The following is a 27,945-nucleotide window of genomic DNA, read 5'->3' as shown; positions in this document are numbered from 1 at the left end:
CCCTGGCCCCTGGCTGTATAAGGCAGCAGTGCTAATCACCATGCCCCCAGTATCTATGGTGATGGAGGACCTTAACTTAAAAAAATACACTAGTTTTAACAATTGTTGTACTTGTGTGGTTCAGGAAATCTAATGTAGGGTTGACTGCTGATATTTGCATTTTGAATGTTGCCTTGGTACACTAAATTAAAATGGCTGCTTGTAATTTGACGTTTCCTTGCTTTGTAGGTTTGGTGCTGTAGCATGTGGTGTTGGTCTGGAGCTGTATGTTTTCGGTGGAGTTCGTAGCCGTGAAGGTCATGATGCAGAAAGCAATGAGATGGTCACCTGCAAATCAGAATTTTATCATGATCAGTTCAAAAGGTAAGAAAATGAGGAAGCAGTCTTCAGTGACCTTTGCAAGTCAAGATTAATGTTGGGATTTTTCTTTTTGGTCGCAGCCCATGATTCCTGATGAACGTATTAGCTGAAAAAGAAATCAATGCAGACATTGATTTCCTTCAAGCATGTAAACAAAGTATTGGTCATCATTATGAATTTACTTAATGTTGTTGCATTCAAGACATGAAGATGACTGATGTGCGTGAAGTCTTTTTTGTACAACAGGTATGATGCCAAGTACAGATCCAAAAGTAACCAGCAGTGAAGTACAAAGGCCAACAGTAATGATTATAGGTTATCATCAACTTAGAACTTTTCAGAAATGTATTCCTCTGTTTTCTGATAATTATTACAAAATTGTAAGGGATAGAAAGAGAGCAGACAGGAGGAGTCTGTTTTCCTTGTAGGAGAGTTCAAAAATCAGGGTTCATAGATTTAAGCCAAGTGGTAGAAGGATTAGAAAGGACATGAGGAAAAACAGTTTTATGCAATGGATGATGGGTGTCTGGAATTCACTGAGTTGATGGTGGAGGCAGAGACTCTAAACTTGTTTAAGAAGTACCTGGATCTGCTATGTGCAGGAAAATGGGATTAGAAAGGGCACCTGGGTATCTTTGGGTTGGCATGGACATGATGGGTTGACTGGTCCTTTCTAGGCTGTATCATTTCAATGGTTCAATGGACACAGTAACATTGTAGTTATGTTAGTAATCTCACATGGGCTGGGAATTTGAACTCAGGAATGAAATAAATCTAATAATAAAAGAGCTAGTAATAGTAATGGTGCCCATAAAACTACTGGAAAAGAAATCTGATTAGGGAAGGACATCCGCTATCATTACCCTGCTTGGCCTACTCTTAACTGTCCTTTGGAATGTCCCAACAAGCCATTCATTTCCCTTTATTCCGACAAAGCTCATCTCCAAACTCTGTGGTCTGGGGCTTGGCGCCTACCTCTGCTATCGATCCCTAGACTTCCTAACCCAGAGACCATAATCAGGGAGGATAGGCAGCAACAATATCATCTCCATGATCATCCTCAACATCAGTGCCCTACAATCTGTGTCCTTAGCTGCTTACTATATACACCAATATCTATGTGGCTAAATGCCCCTGTAGCTCGATTTTCTGATGACACCACCGTCGGATCTCAAAAAATGATGAGATGGTGTACAGGAAGGAGATAGAAAATCTGGTGGACTGGTGCAACAACAATAATTTCTCCTTCAATGTCAGTAAAACAAAGGAGATAGTCATCGACTTCAGGAAGCGTAGTGGAAGACATGCCCATGTCTACATCATGATGTGGAGATGCCGACATTGGACTGGGGTAAACACTGTAGGAAGTCTGTCAACACCGGGTTCAAGTCCAACAAGTTTATTTGATAGTAAACCCACAAGCTTTTGGGGACTTACCTAATGAAGGGGCAAACCCGAAAGCTTGTGAGTTTACTATTGAATAAATTTGTTGGACTTTAGTCTGGTGTTGTGAGCTTTCTTACCATAGCTACATCAACAGAGACGAAGCGGGAATGGTCGAGTGCTTCAGGTTTCTTGGTGTCCAGATCACCAACAATCTGTCCTGGTCCCTCCATATCAACGTTATAGTTAAGAAAGCCCACCAGTGTCTCTACTTTCTTAGGAAGCTAAGGAAATTTGGTACGTCTGCTACAATTCTCACCAACTTTTACAGGTGCACCAAAGAAAGCATTCTTTCTGGTTGGATCACAGCTTGGTATGACTTCTGCTCAGCTCAAGAGCACAAGGAACTACAAAAGGTTGTGAATGTAGCCCAATCCATCAAGCAATCCAGCCTCCTATCCATTGACTTTGTCTATACTTCCCACTGCCTCAATAAAGCCGCCAGCATTACAGAGACGTGGCTGCAAGGTGACAGGGACTGGGAGATGAATGTACAGGGCTATCAAGTGTTTAGGAAGGATAGGCAGGAGGAAAGAGGGGGTGGCGTAGCTCTGCTGATTAAGGACAGCATCAAGGTGGTAGCAAGGGATGATATCGGAGCCAAAGAGCAGAAAGTGGAATCGTTGTGGGTGGAGATTAGGAACAGCAAAGGGAGGAAGACGCTGGTGGGTGTCGTCTATAGGCCCCCGAATAATGATCTGGAGGTGGGGCGGGCTGTTAACGCGCAAATAAGTGCGGCGTGCAGGAATGGGACGGCAGTAGTTATGGGGGATTTCAATCTGCATATTGATTGGTCGACCCATGTTGGACGAGGTGGGCTCGAGGAGGAGTTCTTGGAATGCTGCCGGGATAGTTTCCTGGAACAGTGTGTGTTGGAGCCGACGAGGGAGCGAGCTATCTTGGATCTGGTGCTATGTAATGAGGCGGGTAGAATTAGGGACCTTGAGGTGAAGGATCCTCTTGGAGAGAGTGATCATTGTATGGTGGAGTTTCTGTTGCAGATGGAGGAGGAGAAAGTGGGTTCCCGGACACGTGTCCTTTGTTTGAATAGAGGGGAGTATGGTAGGATGAGAGAAGAATTGGCGAATGTGGACTGGGGGAGCGCGTTGGAAGGTAGGTCTGCTGAGGAGCAGTGGAGGATCTTTAAGGAGATCTTTCTTGGTGCTCAGCAGAAATTTATTCCGATGGTTAAAAAGGACAGTAGGAAGAGAGGTAATAAGCCGTGGATAACGAAGGAGGTGAAGGAAAGTGTTAAATTAAAAGCGGAGGAATTTAGAGTAGCTAAGAGCAGTGGGCAAGAAGAGGATTGGGAAAGGTTTAAATGTCAACAAAGATTGACAAAAAAGTTGATAAAGGAGGGTAGAAGAAGCTATGAAGCTGGGCTAGCGCTTAATATAAAAAAGGATAGCAAGAGTTTTTATAAATATATAAAAAGGAAGAGGCTGGCTAGGGTGAACGTTGGTCCCTTAGCGGATGAGAAAGGGGACCTAGTGGTAGGGGATGGGGATATGGCTAAGGTCTTGAATAACTTTTTTGTTTCTGTCTTCACGGAGGAGGACGTGAATAATTTGCCGGGTGTTAGCGATGGAAAGGTGGTAGGACTGGAGGGTCTTAATGACATTACTGTTACTAGAGAGGTGGTGCGCGACAGACTGGAGGGGCTGATTGTGGACAAGTCCCCAGGACCGGATGGAATGCATCCGAGGGTTCTGAAAGAAATGGCGGAGGTGATAGTGGATGCCTTGGTGGTTATTTTCCAGACGTCGCTGGATTCCGGGGAAGTGCCGGAGGATTGGAAAACGGCTAATGTTACGCCGTTGTTTAAGAAGGGTGCCAGGCAAAAGGCGGGGAATTACAGGCCGGTTAGTTTAACGTCTGTGGTAGGTAAAATGTTAGAATCCGTCATTAAGGAGGAAATTGCGAGGCATCTTGAAGGGAATTGCTTGATAGGGCAGACGCAACACGGTTTCATTAAAGGGAAGTCGTGTCTGACAAATTTACTGGAGTTCTATGAGGATGTGTCTAGGGCGGTGGATAGAGGAGAGCCGGTGGATGTGGTCTTTCTGGATTTTCAGAAGGCGTTTGATAAGGTACCTCACAAGAGGTTACTGCAGAAGGTCAGAGGACATGGAGTTGGGGGTAGGGTGTTAGCGTGGATAGAGGATTGGTTGTCAAATAGGAGGCAGAGAGTGGGGGTCAATGGGTGCTATTCGGATTGGCGGTTGGTGACTAGTGGGGTGCCCCAGGGGTCGGTGCTGGGGCCTCAGCTATTTACCATTTATATAGATGATCTGGAGGAGGGAACCGAGTGTAGGGTGTCGAAATTTGCTGATGACACCAAGATTGGGGGAAAGGCAAATTGTGCGGAGGGTGTGGAGAGTCTGCAGAAGGATCTAGATAGGCTGGGCGAATGGGCCAGGAAATGGCAAATGGAATTTAATGTTGGCAAGTGTGAGGTGGTCCACTTTGGTAGGAAGAATGGTAGGAAGGACTATTACTTACGTGGCGAAAAACTGCAGCAGGCGACGGTGCAGAGGGACCTCGGGGTTCTTGTGCATGAGTCGCAAAAACCCAGCCTGCAAGTGCAGCAGGTGGTCAGGAAGGCGAATGGGATGCTGGCCTTCATAGCGAGGGGGATTGAATATAAAAGTAGGGAGGTCTTGCTGCAGCTGTATAGGGCATTGGTGAGGCCGCAGCTGGAGTACTGTGTGCAGTTTTGGGCGCCGCACCTGCGCAAGGATATTTTGGCCCTGGAGGGAGTGCAGAGGAGGTTTACTAGGCTGATACCGGAGTTGAGGGGGTTGAGCTATGAGGAGAGGCTGAATAAACTAGGCTTGTACTCGTTAGAGTTTAGAAGAATGAGGGGAGATCTCATTGAGACGTATAAGATGATGAATGGGATGGATAGGATAGAGGTGGAAAGACTCTTCCCGCTCAAAAAAGACAGTAGGACTAGGGGGCACAGCCTCAAGATAAAGGGGGGGCGGTTCAGAACGGAGTTGAGGAGGAACTTCTTCACTCAAAGGGTGGTGAATCTCTGGAATTCTCTGCCCGTTGAAGTGGTGGAGGCTGCCTCGCTAAATATTTTTAAGAAGCGGGTTGATGGGTTTTTGATAAGAGAGGGGATTAAGGGTTATGGGGAGAGGGCGGGAAAGTGGAACTGAGCCACGACAGATCAGCCATGATCTTATTGAATGGCGGGGCAGGCTCGAAGGGCCAGATGGCCTACTCCTGCTCCTATTTCTTATGTTCTTATGTTCTTATGTTCTTATAATTAAGGGCCCCATGCACCCTGAACATTCTCTCTTCCACCTTCTTCTTTTGGGAAAAAGATATAAAAGACTGAGGTCATGTACCAACCAACTCAAGAACAGCTTCTTCCCTGCTGCTGTCATGCTTTTGAATGGACTTGCATTAAATTGATCTTTCTCTACACCCTAGCTGTGACTATAATACTATATTCTGTATCTCTGCTTTCCTTCCTATGATTTGCTGTGTCTGCATAGTGTACAAGAAACAATACTTTTCACTGTGACAATAATAAAAGCAAATCAATATGGCTGACTCTTAAATGCACTCTAAAAGTCATTTAGTTCAAGGGAGATTAGGATTGGTAACAAATCTTAGCAATGTCCCATGATTGACTTGTATCATTCACAGAGATCAATAGGCCATTCACAGTTGCATCAGTAGACCATTGATAAACAATCAGTAGCTACATCCTTAACGAGAATGAATGAACTCTAAGGCAAACAGACGACTTGGTGTCTGAATTGTTCTTTGATAACACAGTTACCATCAGAGTTTAGCAATACAATCAAAAATGTGCAAATAGCCTAGTCATTTTGTATTGACCTTTTCCTGTCCCTTATTGTTAAACTGCACGTTCCACAGACAGACTCGATCATTTTTAACAGTTCTAATTTCCATTTAATCATTTTTGAATTGTTCTAACTTTTTACCCTTGTCTAGTTTCATACAATGTGTTATCCCAGTCATGGCGTGACAACCTTTAGTTACACCTGATCTAATCAATACAAGCAGTAATCTCCATTTGGAACGCCTTGCACCAGTTAACTCTTTGCTTACCAAATACCCACACAACACTCCCTAAAATTCATCGCGCAAGGAAAATATATGAAGGCCCATGTTCCTTGCAAGGCCTAGCTTTCCATCACACTCTCCATTATCATCAAGCCAGACAACATAGGTGCAGCAGCCAACAGACCTAAGAATGAGGTGCCAGTCTGGTGTACTAGCAATATAAGATTACTTGCGTGCTAAACAATGGAAGTGCCATGCGACAGACCAGGCCACACAATTCCACAATCAACAGATCAATCAAAGATTTGCAGACCTGCCGCATTCAACACTGAATGGGAATGGACAGATGGACAAATACTGGGAGGAGAAGGCATCATGAACATCCCCAGCCCAAGAGGTGAGTGCAAAGGATGAAGGATTTGCAGTCATCAGAATTGCCAAGTGAGATGATCCATTTTGGTCTCATCCTGAAGGCATTACTACTATAGATGCTAGTCTTCAGCCAATTCAATTCACTCTAGGTTTGGTTTGATTTGATTTATTATTGTCACATGTATTTGTATACAGTGAAAAGTATTGTTTTTTGCATGGTATATGGACAAAGCATACCATTCATTGAGTACATAGGGGAGAAGGAAAGGATAGGGTGCAGAATGTAGCGTTACAGTCATAGCTAGGGTGCAGAGAAAGATCAACTTAACATATGTAGGTCCATTCAAAAGTCTGGCAGCAGAGAAGCTGATCAGTTGGTTCGTGCTCTCAGACTTTTGTATCTTATTCCTGATGGAAGAAGGTGGGAAGGATACGTGGGGCCCTTGATTATGCTGGCTACTTTCCAAGGCAGCAGAAAGTGTAGACGGAGTCAATGGATGGGAGGCTGGACTATGTTCACAGCGTTCTGTAGTTTCTTGTAGTGTGCGCACCCATGAATCTAAGGCCTTGGTCCTTGGTAGTGTTCCAGCTGTGCTATTGAACAGTTGTTCTCTAGAGCTAGCCACGTCTCTGTTCCAGTGCAGCCACAACACTGACACCTATCCATCAAAGTTGAACTCTTGTCCACAAAACCAGGACAAATCCAAGAACATCCAGTCAGAACATCAAAAGTTTGGTCAAAGCGGTAGGCTTTAAGGAGTGTTTTAAAGGATAAAAGTGAGGTAGAAAGGCAGAGAGGTGTAGGGAGGGAATTCGAAAGCTTAGGACATAAGCAACAGAAGACATGGCCACCAAGGATGAAATGGTTAAATTCAGGCCGGGTGGAGAAACTAGAATTAGATGATTGCAGATAGCTTGGGAGTGTTGTGGGCTTGGAGGAGCTAGGGAAGGCAAGACCATGGAGGAATTTGCAAACAAAGATGAAAATTTTTTTAAATCAAGATGTTGCTTGACCAGGTGTCAGTGTAGGCCAGTAAGCATGGGGGTAATAAGGGTTTGGAACTTTTTGTGAATTAAGATAAGAGTATTAGAGTTCTGGGTGGTGGTAAATTTCTGGAGAATAGAACTGGAAGAACAGCCTTAATTCATTGGAATAGTCAAGTCTGGATGTAATAAAGGTGTAAATGAGGGTTCATATGAAGACACTGACCATCTCCAACAAAGTAGCCCAGCCTGTTCCCCTTGCAATTCAATGGCATTACCATTGATAAACACGCACGCACGCGCACACAAGCATCTTGAGGTCAATTTTGACCAGAAACCTCAGCCTCTACAAGCTGCCTTTCTGCAATTCATCAAGATGACTTCAATTGCACCCACTGACTCTCAGCCAGCAACCTGAGACAAGGTGAAATCAGACAATGCTACGTGGTGGAAATAGGTGTTCTTAGCAATGGCATAAATATATAGTCAGTAGCATACCCTGGGTTTAAATATGGTGTAGAGATGCCAGCGTTGAACTGGGGTAAACACAGTAAGAAGTCTCACACATATTAAGTTTTTACAAAGATGCAAGAAAGCAGACAAGATACCGAAAGGACTACAGATCACGAACCCACTCAGGTCAACCTATAACACAGACTACGCTGAGAGACTTTGCTGTTGCACTTGTCTCACACTCCTCAACACCTCATACACCAGCTCTACAGCAAACGCCACATCCTGGAAACCAAGATAGAATTCATATTCTCAACTTGCACTCAGGATGCAGACCAGCCGCAAAATTCTGCCAAGCAGAAACTACACCATCTACGTGCACACTGAGAACAGGAAACTTGAGAAACTCGGCATCAACACCAGTAACAACCAAGCCTCCCCCGGCAGTTGGACTTAAACCTGGTGTTGTAAGACTTCTTATTCTGTTTAAATATGGCCCCATGATTATGAACAGACTAGCTACCTCTCTGCCTCCAGCCAGAGAGAGCAATGGAGTTGGTAGCTCGGGAATTGAACTTATAGCAAAGTCCAAAATTTAATTGCAGGGAATTTCTGCACATTCAGTACTCAATGCCAGATAAACAGTCTGCAACAGTGAAAGAATTGAGAGAGATGGTGGTGAGGTAGAGCTGGGTGTCATCAACATGTACGTGGAAATAATGCTGATGATAAGGGGCATTATGTGAATACAAATTAGGAGAGGGTAAAAGCTCTTGGGTGGCATCGGAGGTAACCATGTGGAAAAAGGAAGCAATGCAAGTGATTCTCTGATTTGGTAAATAGAAGTAGATCCAAATAGAACATTCAATGGCATTACCATCATGAATCCTCCACTATCAACATTCCAGGGATCAGTTTATCAGAAACCTCATCAATATGCAGTTCAATAGTTCAGTGTTAGTGTAAGCCTGCTTGTCACACTAATAAAATGTAACCAGTATTCACAAGTGCCAATAAAGTGGCTCATCACTTGATCTGTTTTTGTAATGTTGGATGCTCAGACAGCTTCTCTTTCAAAAATCAACCCATCGAACCTTTTACATCCAGCAAAACTATTGGTACCGAAGATGCAGGGTGTAAAATAAAGTTTATTAGTCACAAGTAAGGCTTACATTAAAATTGCAATGAAGTTACTGTGAAATTCCCCTAGTTGCCACAGTCCAGTGCCTGTTTGGATCAATGCACTTAACCAGCATGTTTTTCAAATTGTGGGAGGAAACCAGAGCACCCAGAGGAAACCCACGCAGACACGGGGAGAACTTGCAAATTCCACACAGACAATGACCCAAGCCGGAAATCAAACCCAGGTCCCCGGTGCTGTGAAGCAACAGTGCTAACCACTCTGCTTCTGTGCTGCTCTGCAGTGTCAAAAGTGTGTCATAATGAAATACCACAGCCATTAACTATCGTTCATTCAGTGCCTATCAAGATTATCCACTGTAATGTGAACAAGTATCTTCAGCGCATCAAATAAAATTGACCAGTAAAACAAAATAGAATCAAAATTAATTCACCCTGATATATTGTTTCTCTCTAATTTCTTTTGTGCTTTTTGAATTGTGATTATCTCTGTGGGTGTGGGGGGATAATTTAAGGAGTTGACAACCTCTGTGAGAGCAGGACTGATTTAAGGAGTTGTTGGAGTAGGTTTCAGTATTTCCCCTTTGAGGAAACTTGTGTTGCAGATCAGCTGCTTGTTACAGAAATCAGCTGGTTTTTATCCTTTTGAGCTTCATTCACACCCTCTCCCAAGGCTGTGATGTTGTCTGTAAAGTAAGCACCCTGGAACTGGACTGTGGCCTAACTAGTGATTTTATACAATGTTATCATTACTGCTTTGCATTTGTATTTTATGACTCAGTTACTAAACCTAGGATCCTGTATGTCTTTCTTTTTACAGCTTTGTCAACTTTTCCTGTTTCATGTTTTCAAGTTTTATGTATCAGACTCTCCTCGTCTACTATGTTTTTATTGTTTGCTATGTATTGCATGTGTTTTCTCCAAAATGGATCACCTCCCATTTCTCCCCATTAAGTTTCATCTATCTGCCTCATCGTCTAACCTGTCTACAATCCCTTGAAACTGCTTACAGTTCTTTTCATGTACTTCTTCATGGCCAGAATTGTATGCTGTCTGCAAAGTTTTAATATTGTGTCCTCTGTACCCAAGTCCATATCTTTATAAAGTAAATACTATGTGGAGAACTGCATGATCTCCGAGCCGCACCATCATTTACAGCTGTTAGTCTAAGCAACATTGCCCACATCTTCTGGCCTGCAGATTGTTGGAGGCCAGACATATGACTGGAAATGCCCTATGTCATCCCTCTGCAGTCCCAACACACTGACTCAGTGGCAATTGCCCTGGACATTAGAAGTTCCAAGGGGTAGCTCCCTGGAACACTCCAAAAAAGGTGTCCAGATGAGATTCAGAGTTCAGACAGTTCTAACTGACCTACATGAACAGTTACTTCGAAAATGTTACACAGTAAGATCATAGTCTAACTCTGGGGTAATTACGCAACTGACTGCACCCCCACGCCCGCCAATCAACTGTGCCCTCAACTCCAATCTGACTAGCCCCTATCACCATAATCCCCTTGATCTAACCTCCCAATCCTCCCACTTGCCTCACCCACCCTACCCGTTTATACATTGATACGTTCACTCTAACTCATTGACTAAGAAGCTGTGAGGCGTTTAAACTCTTACTTATCAGAGTACAGCAGCTAGTGTTGTATATTTGAAAAAAAGAACATGGCTTCTGTGCGGATTCTCTTCATCGCTGCTCCTTTTGAAGTTCCTGCTCTTGAGTTTTGCAGGACCCTTCGTTGAATATTGGCCAGAACAATTGGAGGAAGGTAAATGGGTAGTTTTTCTTTTTATCTGATAAGGGGCTTTTGACCCTGATCGGAACATTTGGACCAGTCACTACTTACAATTCTGGTTTCTGCCCTTTCACCAGTGTCTTTTATAGGTTGCCACGTTCCATTTTGTGCCTTATGCTCGACTTTTATCCGCAGACTTCGTTTGCAGCATCTTGGCTAACACCCTTAAAGCCCATCTACACAATGGGAGCACAGTGGTTAGCACTGCTGCCTCACAGCGCGAGGGACCCGGGTTTGATTCCAGCCTCAGGTGACTGTCCGTGTGGAGTTTGCATGTTCTCCCCGTATCTTTTTGGGTTTCCTCTGGGTACCGCCAGAGGATTGGCCATGCTAAATTGACTAGCAGGCTTTGGGGGGGATAGGGCCTGGCTGGGATTGGTGTTGGTGCAGGCTCGATGGGCTGAATGCACTGCAGGGACTCTATGAATATCCATACGTTTTCATTATTTCCTCAGAGTACTGCTAAATTTGTCAGATATGCATGATTTTTTTCAAATCAATCCTTATTCTACCCTAGTCTTAATATATGTATATTGCTTATTATTTTACATTATGGCTTTAAACAGCTTACCCCTACAGCTAACACTAGACTGACTGGTACACATGGTTAGCTGATTCATTACTTTCTGAACAGAGCTTTTGCATTAGCAATCCTCCTGTCTTCTGGTTCAGCCCCCTTTGCTTCATTCACAAGCCTAGTATGGATGTAAAAGGCATTTTGGAACGAGACTCTTTTGATTAGAATTCCAGAATTAAGTAACATTATCCATTCCAACTCTGATTTTAAAGAACAGTCTAACTTGTCAAGTGGAACCAGATGATACAGCCATTAATTAAATGCTGTGACCCACTGGAGTGCATTTCACCATCAGGTGGCGTAGGTTAGCCACAGTTCCGGACCACCAACTTGTAACCATGCCTATATAGAGAAAACAGAGTTCTTACGATGTGGTTATGCTGCAGAACCCGTGTGGAACAATGTTTCTCTAATGGTACTTCACTCACTTGCTGATGTGGAAAACATTCATGTTCCAGACAGAACAGAAAAAAAGCAAATGTACAAGCGCAAGATCAGTTATTTTTTTAGGTCCTGCTTTGTTAATTTTCCAGGCTGCAAACCACCTCCAAGTGAATCAGGAAAGTGTGTACAAACCAGCAGAATGTAACTACTTTGCTGGCTGATATATGCCTTCCTGTCTGTCAGCAGTCTTGGGCACTCGTGGTGGCATTACAACTTGGCACTGGAGGCCTAGTTTACTTCATGCCGTTTGCCTGTTTAGCATTGTTGAATATTGATACTGATTGACCTGAGAAGATTGAGTTTGAAAACCTCAAATGTTCGACATTTGATAATGATATGTAATTCATCCTGTAATCATGATGTTGTGATCACTATTCTTGAACATAAACACTTCCAACTGGCACCAGCATAAAAATGAAGTCAAAATTCCTGGCCACCTCACAAGACCTCTGCAGTTTCTAATAAATTGCACAGTTTTGACTGTAATTCAGTTGAACCATGTGGATGATGGTTATAAGTTACTTGAGCCCACTTGTTACTTGTGGTTAATGATACCATCTGAATTTCCGGGCTAGTTAAGAGTTTTTAATTTATTGTCAGCTGTTTATTGTTTTCTGCAATATAACCTCACAATTAAGTATGCAGACTGAGGTGTGTGAGCTAGAAATTTGCTATGTGCAATATTTGCAAAATGGGACCTCGGGTTTTTTTTTACAACAAAGCTCTGAATTTAGCGAAGGCCTTTTAATTTGATGAGTCACCCTCTTGCAGACAAAACGCACTTGCTGCGACGTTATGCCGGTATTGTCACTGTGTTTAGCTGTTTGGAATTTGCAGAGCTGATGATTCACTTCTTAGCACTAGTCCCTCATTTTGTCGTTATATAAAGAACTTTGAATGTGAACAAAGAAAACCTCACTAAAACAAATGTTGAATTTAACTTTGTCGGTCTGTTTTAGATGGGAGCGGCTTCCCCAATTTTTGCACCAAATCAGAGCTGTCACGAAGTACAATTTTCATCAGAAATGTGACTGGTCTTTTACCTGTTGCGCCAGTCCTTGGGTTTTTCAAGTAATTGCATGACTTTTGGAATGAGAATGAAATGCACTGAGCATCCAACCCAGCCACCAAAATACATTTAGCTGCAAGGGTGGCACAGTGGTTAGCACTGCTGCCTCACAGTGCCAGGGACCTGGGTTCGATTGCTGGCTTGGGTCACTGTCTTCTGTGTGGAGTTTGCACATTCTCTCCGTGTCTGCATGGGTTTCCTCCAGAGCTCTGGTTTCCTTCCACAGTTCAAAGATGTGCTGGTTAGGTGCATTGGCCATGCTAAATTTTCCCTCAGTGTACCCAAACAGGCACCAGACCAGAGGATTTTTGCAGTAACTTCATTGCAATGTTAATGTAAGCCTACTTGTGACAAAAATAAATGAACTTAAATTTAAGTTTCTAATTTCCATTTTGTCTTAAATATGTTGATCCATGACCAATGTACAAACATTTTGGAGTGGGGAGTGGATTGTGTCAAAGATGAGCGCATTAGATATTAGAGATTGACTCCGGCTACACTTCCCGCTGCCTTGGACAAGCAGCCAGCATAATTAAGGACCCCACACATCCCAGACATACTCTCTTCCACCTTTTTTATGTTGGGATAAAGATATAAAAGTCTGAGGTCACGTACCAACCAACTCCAGAACAGCTTCTTCCCTGCTGCAATGGATCTACTGCCACTAAGTTGATCTTTCTTTACACTTTAGCTTTGATTGTAACACTATGTTCTGTACTCTCTCCTTTCACTCTCTATGAACAGTGTGCTTTTTTCTGTATAGCACACAAAAAACAATACTTTTCACTGTAATACATGTGACAATAATAAATCTTATGGCCTTTGCTATGTGTGGGTGGCACAGTGGCTCAGTGGTTAGCAGCGCCAGGGACCTGGGTTCGATTCCTGGCTTGGGTCACTGTGTGGAGTTTGCATGTTTTCTCGATGTCTGCATGGGTTTCCTCCGGGTGCTCCGGTTTCCTCCCACAGTCTGAAAGATGTGCTGGTTAGGTGCATTGATCCGAACAAATGTTGGACTGTGGCGACTTGGAGAATTGCACAGTAACTTCATTGCAGTGTAAGCCTTGTGACTAATAAATTAACTTTACTTTGACGGCAACTCCAAGTGTTCAGAACAATTCAATAGAATTGCTGCTTTGGTGCAGAATATGATTAAGTGTAGTCAGTGGAATCCACCTGTAAACAAACATGCATCAAAATTGCAAAAGAAAATTGCACGTTTTCCTCAATGAAATGTTTAAAGTTACACTGATCTAGCTCTTCCTGAAATAAGAAATGTATTTAAATGGTCTCCTGATTATAATCTAGATTATAAATTACAGTCTAGATTATAATCTCATGATAACATCATTGTCATCTGTAAAGTTAGCAATGACACTTGGTTATTGTGGTAAAATGGACCACAAAATGGTTATTTGAAATGCGTTGTAAAAGTTGATCTTTATTTTAAACTCGTTTTTATATATCGTGGACTGAAAATCAGGAGCAGCCAGTTAAACGTTGATAGTAACAGTAACTGAATAATCAGAACAAATGGCAGTTAATATTTGCATATACACAGGTGGCAATGGAAACAATTCATGATGTTGCTACATTTTACTGATGACATTAGCAGTAGGTTTAAATAGGATGCATAATAATGTTAACAGTTATCAAATTTGCAGCAGAAAGCTGTCATGATGCCAGTTTAAATGGTTTTGGCAGGTGATGAGATGAATTTAATCCTACAGGAACACGCTGGGTGGAATTTTCCATTTCTGCCCACTGTGGGAATCATAGCAGCAGGACCCCAGCCCCTTGCTGTACTTCTGATAACACCTATGATCGTGCGGCCAAATTCGCCTCCAACTCGATTTTTCAGGTTTACTGATGACATAGTGGGTCAGGTCTCAAAAAATGATGAAACAGAGTACAGGGAAGAGATAGAGAATCTGGTGAACTGATGCAACGACAAAAATCTCTCCCTCAGTGTCATCAAAACAAAGGAGATAGTCATCGACTTCAGGAAGAGCAGTGGACAACATGCTCCTGTCCACATCAACGGACAAAGTGGAAATGATCGAGAGCTTCACGTTTCTAGGTGTCCAGATCACCAACAGTCTGTTCTGGTCAGTCAATGTGAAGCTATAGTTACGAAAACCCAAAACCGCCCCTACTTTCTCAGGAAATTAAGGAAATTTGGAATGTGTGCCACTACTGTCTCCAACTGTTACAGATGCATCATAGAAAGCATTCTTTCTGGTTGTATCATAGCTTGGTATGCCTCCTGTCCAAGACTGCCATAAACTACAAAGGTTGTGACCGAAGCCCAGTCCATCACGCAAACCAGCGTCGCATCCATTGACTCTGCCTACAGTTCGCACTGTCTCAGAAAAGCAGCCATCATAAATCAAGGACCCCAGACATACTCTCCTCCACCATCTTCTACCAGGACAAAAACACAAAAGTTTGAGGACATATACCAATTGACTCAAGAACAGCTTCTTCTCTGCTGCCATCAGACTTTTGAATGGCCCTACCTCGTATTAAGTTGATCTTTCTCTACAGCTTAGCTGTGACTGTGACATGATATTCTGCACCTTCACCTTTCCTTCTTGATGCATGTGATGTGGAGTTACCAGTGTTGAGTGGGCACAGTAAGAAGTCTCACAATACCAAGTTAAAGTCCGAAAGGTTTATTTGGTATCACAAACTTTTGGAACGTTGGTCTTCCATCAGGTGTGTGGGGAATTGAGTTCACAAACACGGCATATATAGACAAAGGCACAATTACAAGATAATGGTTGGAATGCGAGTCTTAACAGGTAATTGAGTCTCTACAGGTACAGACATTGTGAGTGGAGAGAGGGTTAATCACAGATTAAAAAGGTGCGAATTGTCTGAAGCCAGCACAGTTAGTAGGATTTTAAGGCAGTCCTCATGTGTCCTTGGCTATCATTGCCTAGTCATTGCCTATCATTGCCAGTTCTGCTTGCATGAGGAAAGCGTCAACCGGGATCTTGGGAACCCCGCTCCCCAACTATTTGGCCTGGGCTGGCAAAATCCTACTAATAATACAGAATGAGGAAGAGCTGCCTTAGATTATACGCTGAACTGTGTAGTGGGGCTGAAACCTACAGTCTTCTCCCTCAGGTAAGAATGTTACCATGCAGCCAATTCTACAGAGCACAAGTTGTTCAGATGAAAAATAAGATGGAGCGAAGGACCACAGAACGGGATTTGGAATCAATGCTAAGAAAATATGGAGTTCATTCAGAGAAAAAAAAATGATGATTGAAATGAGTTCAAGACAGCCAACACAAATTTGTGGACAAAAGTATCATGGGAAATGAGAAGAAGCTCAATTAAGGAAAGGATAAGACACTTTTTATTTGCCACAGGAGATCGCCTAGTGGTAACTTTCAGATCTCAAGACTGCTCATACTTTTTTCTTTCAAAGTTGGGGTGGGGGGAGGGCTTACCAGTACATTTTCGCTCTGACTATGCTAGTTTAAACAAATAACAATGATGCACACACGAATAAAGTGAAACCAATCTGAAGTATTTACAAGTGAAATTTAACTTTGAAAAACACCCTTTGAGAGCTTTCGTGTTCTCATTTGAGTTTTATGGTGATAGAATTGGGCAAGAAAATTTTGGCTATGATTTAGAGCCTTCCTGCTTGTTGAGGAGGATCTTTTGTAGTCCAGTGTACCAGCTGCATTGGCAGGTTTCACCACTGAATGCCCCACCCGCCCCCCCCAGCATGACCGACCACCCATGTCTCATTGTTGGCACTTTGAATTGAAATTGTAATTGTGTTCGAACCAGCAAAAAGCAAGAGAGCAGAAGTGGTACTCAATTCCTGTTCTACCATCAGGAATGATACTATTAGAATTCCAGCCCATGTGTCACCATATCTTGATCTGAGGTAGAGAAAGCAGGAACCACACAACTCCAGTGAGCTAAACTAGGGCCAGGTGGAGGAGAAACAACAACCCTAAAGGGAGATCAAAGATGAAAGTGAGTGGTGAGGTATAGGTGGAAGATGAAGCAGAAACTGAAAATGTGAGAATTGGGTCAAGAGATTTATTTACTATTAAGTCGTTTGTAGGATAACTGGAATTGCTTGTTACTGTTACAGGCTAATCATTAATTTCCTCACGCACCGATGAAAAGTTTTTGAAAAAAAGGAACAATTTTCAAACGAAAAATAAGCCACTCAAGATAAGCTACCCAAGATACAAAAAATATGCAACATCGTAGAGCCTGTGACAGATTATAGTAGCAATTCTGTAAATCGTTGGCAGGGCACACTGTGGGTCTCTGTAGATACACTAGAGCCAGTTTATAAATCCAAGCATTGGCAAGTATCAAAAAATGATTTTTGCAGCTGTTAAATATAAAACATAACTGTTTTTACAGCTGCAAAATGTGCGAATGTTTGAAAGAAATTCATGATTCCATGTTCAAGCTAAGGCGCGAGGAAATTTGGCGAATGATGATGTTGCGTGTAGCTTCATGTCTGTAAATCATTGTGCTTTCCTACATACCGTTCTGCACTTCTCTTGGTATCCCTCAGTTGCGTATCTTGCACAGAGAAGCCCTTGAACTTGTAGCTTAAATCAATTTGATGTTCTTTTAATTTGATGAAAATCTCAAGTGCTCTTTTTTTCCCCATGTTTGTTTATGGACCAGCAGTTTCCCTCTAACTTCTGCAGCTATATTCATCAGCAAAACATGTGCTGATGTAAGTAGGAAAATTGCATTTGGCGTCAATTTTTTTCTACTTAAGTACACAAATCCTGACAAATTTCCAAAATGGATGATCTTTAATACAAAAAAGGGACCAATATTTGAAGTGCAGTTTATTTACGTGTATTAGTTTACTGCTGTACTCCTTGATTGCAGTCAGCAACTTGCACATGCTTGCTAAAAGAAGGTAGATCCTTAAAGATCTAGTCATGAGGAATGAACCAGTGCAAATAAGAGAAGTAAAACTAGGGGGACATTGAGCCATTAGTGACTGTAGTGTATTACACTTTAAGTCTGTGATAGAGAAGAACATGAATATGATGAAAGTCCAGTTAATAAATTGGAAAAAGTCAGGTTAATGAATCTGCTTTTAATGAATAGAGAATGGAATGTAGGAAAATAAAATGGATAACATTGTAGTCAAGCAACGATGTGCAACAGTGATGGGAAACATCTAAAATGATGTTCAATAGAATGTAGAAAAAGTATATTTCAAAGAAGGAAGAACAAATGAAGTACTAGTGAGACTTCGTAAATGAATGAAGACGTGAGACAGTGCTTCCCAAGTTTTAGTATTGTGTTTTACAGTGCAGTGCAGAATAGCAACTGTATTATTCCTCCTGAAATCTGCTCAATTCTACTCATGTGGTCCATCGATATGTAGCCTGGATTTTTGCCTGGTGTTGAACTTTTGTTTTGAAATTTGTACTTATTATTTTGACTCACTCCCTTGTATTTTTAGCTTTGTGTTTTACTTTATGATGAACAGGAATGGTTTACTCTATGTATTCATCACTCTGCCAAGAACAACAACTGCTTATATGTTATTAATTTTAAGGTGTAGTTCTAAACTGGTGGCTCACAATTACACCGAACTTCTGGAACAAAAAAAATTGTGCATCTAGTGCAATCTAAAATTAACATTCATTTTTAAAGTTTATCTTATTAGTCACAAATAGGCTTACATTAACATTGCAATGAAGTTACTGTGAAAATCCCCTAGTCGGCACACTCCAGTGCCTGTTCGGGTACACTGAGGGAGAATTTAACATGGCCAATGCACCTGACCTACTGGGGAGGAATTTTGAACACCCGGAGGAACCCCATACAGACATGGGGAGAACATGCAGACTCCACACAGACAGTGACCCAAGCCAGGAATTGAATCCAGGTCCCTGGCGCTGTGAGGCAGCAGTGCTAACTGCTGTGCTGCCCACATCTAATGAGTTGTAGTTCCTTCATAGCCTTAATTCCAGTCAGTATAACTTCTGAGTGTAATTAGAGAGAGACCACTAATTTTCTTCTGATAGAAATATGGTCTGAATTTAATGTGCGGTACTTTTATGCTCAAAATAATCTCTTGAGAGAAAATAGTCACCAGTTATTCAGTGACTATCCTATCTGAACAATCAATGGACAATAGTCTCTGTATTGCTTTTGATTTGATGGATTGAAGACTTCTGTATCAGCTTTTCTTTCAGTCAGTAAAGTTTTAAAAGAAAATGAACCGATTTTTCTTTAACTCATCTTGGTGAAATAAATCAATATAATGTAAAAGCTGTGTCATGGTGACTTTTTCACTAGTGGCAAATGCAGCATTTAATTACAAGGAAGGTTTCTTTGGCAGCACACTGCCATAGATCTGCCCTACCTTTATTGTTACTTGAGTGCTTCACTTGAGTGTTTATGAAGAGGTTAGACTATATATTTTTTTAACTCCCTAATTTTTCTTGCGGGAAAACATAGTGCTTTCATCAAAACAGTAACTCTAAAATCAAGTTTAGGTGCTGACTTGACTTTTTTTAAATAGCCGGACTGTAAATGGCTGGAAATTCTATCTGAATGCTCCCAATTGGGGATTGCCATCAGTAAGACAAGTCCCTTTTCAAAGAAATCACTTCATTTGCAAGAAGACACATCAGCCACGTAAACGGCCTGATGAAAGCCAGCTGTCAGCCATAATGCCTTGTAGATATTACCAGACCAGACGCAGCTCATTTCCCTGCAGAGAAAAGTCAGCTTGCCAAGACTGTGTGGTTGCGTCAGAAATTGCTCATATCAGGAAGCTAACCTCTTGCCAACGCTATTTTCTCCCAAAACTACTGGGTAAGAATTAAGGGAAAATTATTTTGTAAATCTTGTTTTCTCGCAGCTTAACTCATGATGAAAGTTGGTGCGATTTGATTTGATTTATTATTGTCACATGCATTAACATACAGTGAAAAGTGTTGTTTCATGCGCAATAAAGGCAAAGCGTACCGTTCATAGAGCAGGAAATGAGAGAGTGCAGAATGTGGTGTTACAATCATAGCTAGGGTGTGGAGAAAGATCAACTCAATGCAAAGTAAGTCCATTCAAAAGTCTGACAGCAGCAGAGAAGAAGCCACTCTTGAGTAGGTTGGTATGTGACCTCAGACTTTTGTATCTTGTTCCCGACGGAAGAAGTTGGAAGAGAGAATGTCCGGATTGCATGGGATCCTTAATTATGCTGGCTGCTTTGAACAAAGAACAAAGAACAACCCAGCACGGGAAACAGGCCCTAGGGCCCAACGAGCCCACGCCGCCACATCGCCCTACACCTATTCTACCCTGCATGTCTACGAATGGGACCCTACTCAGTCAGATTCAGGGAAGAAATAGTGTCAATTTGGTGGAAACGGATTAGCCTAAGAGCACATCTTTGGGGTGTGGGAGGAAACCGGAGCGCCCGGAGGAAACCCACGCAACCACAGGGAGAATGCGCAAACTCCCACAGACACAGGCCCAAATCCATGTATCTGCACAGCTAGCTTTGCTGAGGCAGTTGCCTCTTTCTAGATGAGTACAATTTGCTACGAGATTCTAGGGGTGCTACAGTACAAAGAAAGCTCCTCAGAGACAGGTTATCTATCAGATAGAAACAAGTGGCTAGATTGAATGAAGAACAGGCAGAAATACTGCAAAGCCCCATGGCCAAATTTGCTCTGCAGTGCAAAATGCAGAGTGACGCGGTGACACTGCTGCCTCACAGCGCCAGTGACCTGGGTTCAACCCCCCCCGGCTTGGGTCACTGCCTGTGCAGAGTCTGCATGTTCTCCCTGTGTCTACGTGGGTTTCCTCCAGAGTGCTCCGGTTTCCTCCCACAGTCTAAAAGACATGCTGGTTAGGTGTTTTGGCCATGCTAAATTCTCCGCCAGTGCACCCGAACAGGCCTGAGTGTGGTGACTCGGGGATTTTCACACTAACTTCGTTGCGGTGTTAATGTAAGCCTATTTGTGACAATAATAAATAACTTTTTAAAAAGGAGATACAAACTAGCATAACCTGCCAGCTGTTTGGAATGTGAATGCTGAAGAACAGTTTAAATTAATTGCCAAGCGTACCTTTTAAATATGTTTTGAGACAAATCATTTGTTTGAACTCTTACAGAAACTCATTACTCCATTTTCTGTTGAAGTATATCATCACTATGGACCTAACTTCAATCTATCTGACTTTGCATTCTGCTAAAAGGTCTATGACAGCTCACAGTTTCCCAGTTCAAAATACCATAGTTTGAACTGAGGCGTTGTCTGGCTATATTCTGGTACCTTATAAATTATGTACTGATAGGCCATGGTTCTTTCGAGCACTTTTACCACATTCTTATGTCACTCATGATACTAGTCCATCTTGAGGAATAGCAGCAAGTATTTTCTCAGGTGCAGAAAATCAGACTGATAGTCAAATGAAAAAATTGCAGTCTTTTGATGGAGGAAATGTTATTCTTCAGATTTATTATTCATCGAGGCATTTAAGTTATGTTCTAGAAAGGTAATGGCTAAAAATTACACTTTTACAATCCAAGATTATTGGAAGTTTTGCACATTCTTGTATTCCTACACGTCAAGGCTCTCCGATTTTTGACTTCTTTAACAGATTAGGCAGTGGGGATGCTGCTCTTAATGCAGCACCAAGTGCATCGATGGGCCCATCAAAGGATGCCAAGCGTGCCACACAAGGAAGCTGTAGGCTGTAATTTCCTTCTACAGAATTATGAGAGCCATAGACAGGGTGGATATTCAAAGACTTTTTCCAAGGGTGGTAGTGTTAATTACAAGGGGGCACAGGTTCAAGGTGAGAGCGCGAAAGTTTAAGGCAGTTGTGCAGGGAAAATTTTTCATGCGGAGAGTGATGGGTGCCTGGAACACACTGCCAGAGGAGGTGGTGGAAGCAGGCACATTAGCAACATTTAAATGGCATCTGGATGGGTACATGAATAAGGAGGGAATAGATACATATGAACCAAGTATGGGCAGAAGGTTTTTTTTTAAGTTTAGTTGGGGCAGCATGTTTGGCACTGGTTTGGAGGGCCAAAGAGCTTGTTCCCGTGCTGTACTTTGTTCTTCTCTAAGGGGGTGGGATAACTCTGGGACAGTGGCAGGACAATTGGAAGGTCCAAGAGTACTGAACTTTTCAGGGAAGAACACTTGAGAGGGAAGGAATGAATGGAAGCATGATGTCATGAAAGAGGCATCTAAAAGAGACAGAGTAATGGAAATATAATTGATGGACTTAGAGCTGGCCAAAATGCATACTCAATACGTGAAAGACAGGGGAAAATTCAAAGGATTAGTTGCATAACAATGATTAGGATACATAAAGTCTGTTGTAGTAAATGGGGCACAGGTAATAGGATACATTATGTTACCAGAGAAGTTTGTTAGCTATGTTCCGAACTGTTTAGTGTAACATCGCAATGAACCTCAATGTGTGCCTTGCCATAAAAAAGAAATGCATGTTACCTGAACAGATCTTTTTCCAGTGTTTCCCCATGGAGTTTCTTACTTTCACAGTAACTCCATTGCAGTGTAAGCCTGCTTGTGACACAAATAAATAAATTTATTCAATTTAAAAATATAGCTTTCAAAATGTTCCATACCATACGAGTTTCATTACTTGTCGTAATTTTATCATTCTGCCAAGCTGGGAATGCCTTTGAATAAGTATCTAAAGAGTTGTAAAAATACTAGAAAAATTTGTGAATTGTTTAATAGCTTTATTTCAGATAAATTTATGAACACGACAGCATCTTTCAATTCATTAATCTGCCAACTGATGATCACAACTAGATTTCATTCTTGAAATAGAATCCCTACAGCTAATCTGGGAATCTCTTACAGGGAATCATGGTTGATGTTTTGCGATCTTTTCCCTTAATGTTTGAAACTTGAATATAAAGAATTTGCAATAAATAGTTCACACGTTTTATTGTAACAAATTACACACAGTTTCTAGTTCAAGTAGTTTGTGGGCCTGCTCCTAAAGGATTGCAGTCAAAATGTCAGACAATGATTTAAATATAATGAGTGTTTTGGCATGTATGAATCTGCAGTGCCTGAAAGGAGGCTAGGCTGACATTTTCAACTCTGGCAGAAGAATAGCGATTTTACAGTGTTGCTGCGTAATCAGTGGAATCTTGGTCACCGCAAAGTTCTTATTTAGTTTCCATTCATTTTGCCTTGAGAAGGATTTACAATAGTGTGAAAGCAATCATAGATGCTTTCAGGTAAGCGTTCCCTTTTCCTGGCACCTAGTAGCAACTGGTGATCTGTTTTGCACACTGCCCAAATGAAAGAATAAAAAATCAGGTGGTCTATAAAGCAAGCATTACCCTTATTTGTTTATTTTCATAAAAAGAAACCTTTGAGAAGTTTTTTTTTAGTTCTTGGGCTTGGCCAATCGAACCTGATTTCTCACAGTAATGCAATGATGCAATTGCTGTGGAGGACTGAAAAATCCACTTAAACTAAATACAGGGTAGAATTTTACTGGCTCCTGGGATTGGGGCAGGAGGGGGGTGTCAAGATTAAGAGATAGGGGGGTGGGGGCGATAAAATGCCAACACTATGTTGACACAGTTCCTGTAGCCGTGAAAGCTTGCCCAATGGCAGGAGCAGCAACTTGGCCAGACAGCCGTGAGGGAGGCTGTCACCTGTGGCGAGGTGACCTCCCTGTGTTTTCCTTGTGGGTGACAATTGGAGCTGGAATCTCTGTGGCCTAAGTTGGGGGCCGCTAGTAGCAAAATCTCCCCCATATGGTCCCTACACGTACTGAAGGGATTTGTCCTCCAATTGCTGAAGCATGTCACCTTGGAGGAGCTCTCACATTTCCCTTGCTACCCCAGCAATGGTTACCTCTTGATGGCACAGCAGAGTTGGTAGTTCCCTGGACCAGAAGTGTCAAAGATCTGCCTGCCATCCTGAGTTTGCCGCCTTGCCAGCCTGCTGGTTCTTGTTTGCCGCCTCCTTGCAATATCATAAGGGAAGTGTGCTGGCCACCTGACATGCTCCCAACATTGGGAGTTATATCATCACCACACCCCCAATATTCCAGAAACTCTGTTTTAAGAAAGTCAAGTGTTCAGAATGGGAGCGAGAGATGTCACAACCGTGTTATAAATTGACTTGTTGAGTTCCGTTGCAGCTTGGAAACTTAAGTCAGTTCATACTTTAAACGGATTTACTGTCTTTTTCCAAATGATGGGTGATGTGGTTAGCTTATGAGGAGAGATTAAATAGACTGGGCCTGTACTCGTTGGAGTTTAGAAGGCTGAGGGGGGGATCTTATAGAGACTTAGAAGTTAATGAAGGGGCTAGATAGGGTAGAGGTAGAGAGATTCTTTCCGCTTAGAAAGGAAACCAGAACTAGAAGGCACAGCCTCAAAATAAGGTTAGAGGGGGCAGTTTAGAACAGAGTTGAGGACACACTTCTTCACTCAGAGGGTGGTGAATCTCTGGAATTCTCTGCCCATTGAAGTGGTGGAAACTACCTTGTTTGAATATGTTTAAGACACGGGTAGATAGATTTCTGATAGGTAAGGGAATTAAGGGTTATGGGGAGCAGGCAGGTAAGTGGAACTGATCCACTTCAGATCAACCATGATCTTATTGAATGGCGGAGCAGGCTCGAAGGGCTAGATGGCCTACTCCTGCACCTATTTCTTAAGATATGCAGCTCACTTGTTCATTTCTGAAGAACTCAAAACTATTTCTTTGCCATGAACCTTGCAAGCAAAGTTATAAAATAATTTTCTTACAGAAACTATGCCACATGAGAATTATAATTGGAAAAGCAATTTAGATTGAAATTTTACTGCCCGCCCGCCGCAGGAATCAGAGCAGGCAAGGGACGGGACATAGGTCCGTTGACCTCAGGTGGAATTTTACAGTTTCGGGACAAGCGGGGCCATAGAATCCCATCCATAATGTTGGTAGTTAACATTCAATTATAAACTCAGCGGATTGCCAAAACTGCTTAGGATTTCTTTGAATGTTAACAAATTTCAGATTAAATAAGAACATAAGAAATAGGAGCAGGAGTAGGCCATCCAGCCCTTCGAGCCTGCCCCGCCATTCAATAAGATCATGGCTGATCTGTCGCTGCTCAGTTCCACTTTCCCGCCCTCTCCCCATAACCCTTAATCCCCTCTCCTATCAAAAACCCATCAACCCGCGTCTTAAAAATATTTAGCGAGGCAGCCTCCACCACTTCAACGGGCAGAGAATTCCAGAGATTCACCACCCTTTGAGTGAAGAAGTTCCTCCTCAACTCCGTTCTAAACCCTTTTATCTTGAGGCTGTGCCCCCTAGTCCTACTGTCTTTTTTGAGCGGGAAGAGTCTTTCCATCTCTATCCTATCCATCCCATTCATCATCTTATACGTCTCAATGAGATCTCCCCTCATTCTTCTAGACTCTAACGAGTACAAGCCCAGTTTATTCAGCCTCTCCTCATAGCTCAACCCCCTCAACTCCGGTATCAGCCTAGTAAACCTCCTCTGCACTCCCTCCAAGGCCAAAATATCTTTGTGCAGGTGCGGCCTCACCAATGCCCTATACAGCTGCAGCAAGACCTCCCTACTTTTATATTCAATCCCCCTCGCTATGAAGGCCAGCATCCCATTCGCCTTCCTGACCACCTGCTGCACCTGCAGGCTGGGTTTTTGCGACTCATGCACAAGGACCCCGAGGTCCCTCTGCACCGTCGCCTGCTGCAGTTTTTCGCCCCGTAAGTAATAGTCCTTCCTACCATTCTTCCTACCAAAGTGGACCATCTCACACTTGCCAACATTAAATTCCATTTGCCATTTCCTGGCCCATTCGCCCAGCCTATCTAGATCCTTCTGCAGACTCTCCACACCGTCCGCACAATTTGCCGTTCCCCCAATCTTGGTGTCATCAGCAAATTTCGACACTCTACACTCGGTTCCCTCCTCCAGATCATCTATATATGTGTTAGTTCTACGCAAAATATTTACAAGGAGGGCACAGTTCTAAAGCCAGCAACTGTATAGACAAGGTATGATTTTGCTAAATATTAAAATGACATCCACAATTCTTAGCCACCTGACCAGTGCTGATATAAATTCTTATTTCCATGAGTGTTGTTATCTGATTCTACAGTGGCTTACGGTTAAAGATTACCATAAATGAGATAAGAATTTTCTTCAGTCAGGGCATTCCATGCAGTTGGTGCATAATGATGTCCTCATGTTGGATTATGATACAATCAATGCATATTTGAATGACTCCTGAGTTTATTACCAGAAAAAAAGATTTAGCATCAAATGGCATAAGTTCTGACAAAATAATGAATACATTAAATTGCTTGAGTTTCCCTCCCTTTCTCTTTGTACGTTGCAGGAGGCTTGGGTTGGAGATAATTTTGTCTGATGCATTAAAAATGATTCAGTTTAACACTTTACGTAATAAAAATGTCAGTATGTTTTTACCATAACAGTTCACAAATTCTTAGTGGAACTGTTGACTCTGCTGGAAAGGTTATTGCCAGATTCAATAAATCGTCTATCAGATTTGCCTTCGTAACCTCCTGTGAATTTTTCCTACTTGTGTCGTGTGCCTTGTGAAGGAACATTTTTGACATGGTGATTTGGATTTCTTTCTGTCCATGCTGGATGCCTCTATAGTTTCCCCCATTCTGGTTTCTGAAAGTGACCTTTCGCTACTTGCATTCATAAATGACAATGGCTTGAATGAGAATTTCTTATCTCAAAGTTTCCCTTAAGTTTTGGGGTTATGCAGAAATGAACCTCATAATAAGTTCTGCATACTATGAATTTGTGTTCATTTTGTGCATCAGCTTTATTGTAGCTTTTGCAACTAAAATAATTGATAGCCAGTACTTGGGATGAAAATATGCTTTTGAGTTTTAGATTAATTCACCATTCAATAGCATCCAAGGAGGTTTATAACACAAAGACGTCACTTGGCCTGTTGTTTCTGCACCTGCAGAAAAGTTAGTCACCCAGCCTGTTCCCATTTTCCAGCATTTAGTCCATAGCCCCACAGGTTATAATACTGCGGATGCCGGTCCAGACACTTCAAAAATGAGTTGAGAGTTTTTCTCTCAATTACCCTTTCAGGCTGTGAGTTTCAGAACCCTGCAATGCTCTGGGTGAAAATTTATTTCTTCATCTCCCCACTAATTTTTCTACCAATCACTTTGTATCTATGTGCCCTAGTCACTGACCTCCACGCCAATAGGCCCTGCCACCCACTCTATCCAAGTCCCTCAAGGCTTTGTGCATCTTGATCAAATCTCCCCTCAGCCTGCTCTGTTCCAAGGAGAACAACCCTAGCCTATTCAATCTTTTTTCATAGATGCAATTTTCTAATCCTGGCAACATCCTCTTAAATCTCCTCTGTACCCTCCCTACAATTACATCCTTTCTGTAATGAGGGGGTCTAAAACTGTGTGCAATACTCAGGTTGTTGCCATATTTTATATAGTTTCAGCATAACCTCCTTGCTCGTAAATGTTGTGCCTCAGCTAATAAAGGGAAAGATTCTGTTTGCCGCCTTAAACATCTTTTGGACCGGCATGGTGGCACAATAGTTAGCACTGCTGTCTCACAGTGCCAGGGTCTCGGGTTCAATTCCTGGCTTGGGCCACTGTCTGTGTGGAGTTTGCACATTCTCTCCATGTCTGCATGGGTTTCTTCCGGGTGCTTTGGTTTCCTCCTACAGTCCAAAGATGTGTGGGTTATGTGAATTGGCCATGCTAAATTGCCCCTCAGTGTAAGGGGGACTAGCTAGGGTAAATGCATGATGTTTTGGGGAAAGGGCCTGGGTGGGATTGTGGCTGGTGCAGACTTGATGGGCTGAATAGCCTCCTTATGCACTATAGGATTCTATAACCTGTCATTCTGACTTCGGGATGTGTGGTCATTCAATCCAAGGTCTCTGCCTTTCTCTACACTCCTCCAGTGTCTTCCCATTTATTGCATATTCATTTGCTTTGTTTGACCAAGTGCATCACCTCACAATTTTCTTGGTTGAATGCACAAATGAAAAGTGGAGCTTGTTCAAGGAACAAAATACTGCATGTCCTTGATAGATATGTCCCTATCAGGCAGGGAGGAAATGGCCAAGTGAGGGAACCATGGCTCACAAAAGAGGTTGAATGTCTTGTCAAGAGGAAAGTGGAAGCGTATGTAAGGATGAGAAAACAAGGTTCAGTTGAGTCGCTTGAAGAATAT

The 27,945-nt window shown here is 42.4% G+C and overlaps 1 protein-coding gene across 2 annotated transcripts in view; it reads left to right on the top strand.

Annotated features, from left to right (window-relative positions):
* The window catches only part of gan (gigaxonin), an 80,387-nt gene that overhangs the window by 34,095 nt on the left and 18,347 nt on the right, over positions 1–27,945 (top strand). For both annotated transcript variants that reach the window (XM_080186764.1, XM_080186765.1), the window contains one exon: positions 229–363. In XM_080186764.1, coding sequence (XP_080042890.1) covers positions 229–363 — 135 coding nt within the window. The remainder of the gene's footprint in view (positions 1–228; positions 364–27,945) is intronic.

The sequence above is a fragment of the Carcharhinus amblyrhynchos genome, chromosome 4 (genome assembly GCF_965287045.1).
Source record: "Carcharhinus amblyrhynchos chromosome 4, sCarAmb.v2.hapA, whole genome shotgun sequence".
Taxonomy (NCBI): domain Eukaryota; kingdom Metazoa; phylum Chordata; class Chondrichthyes; order Carcharhiniformes; family Carcharhinidae; genus Carcharhinus; species Carcharhinus amblyrhynchos.
The sequence above is the reverse complement of the archived record's forward strand: the minus strand, read 5'-3'. Positions and strand labels throughout refer to the sequence as shown.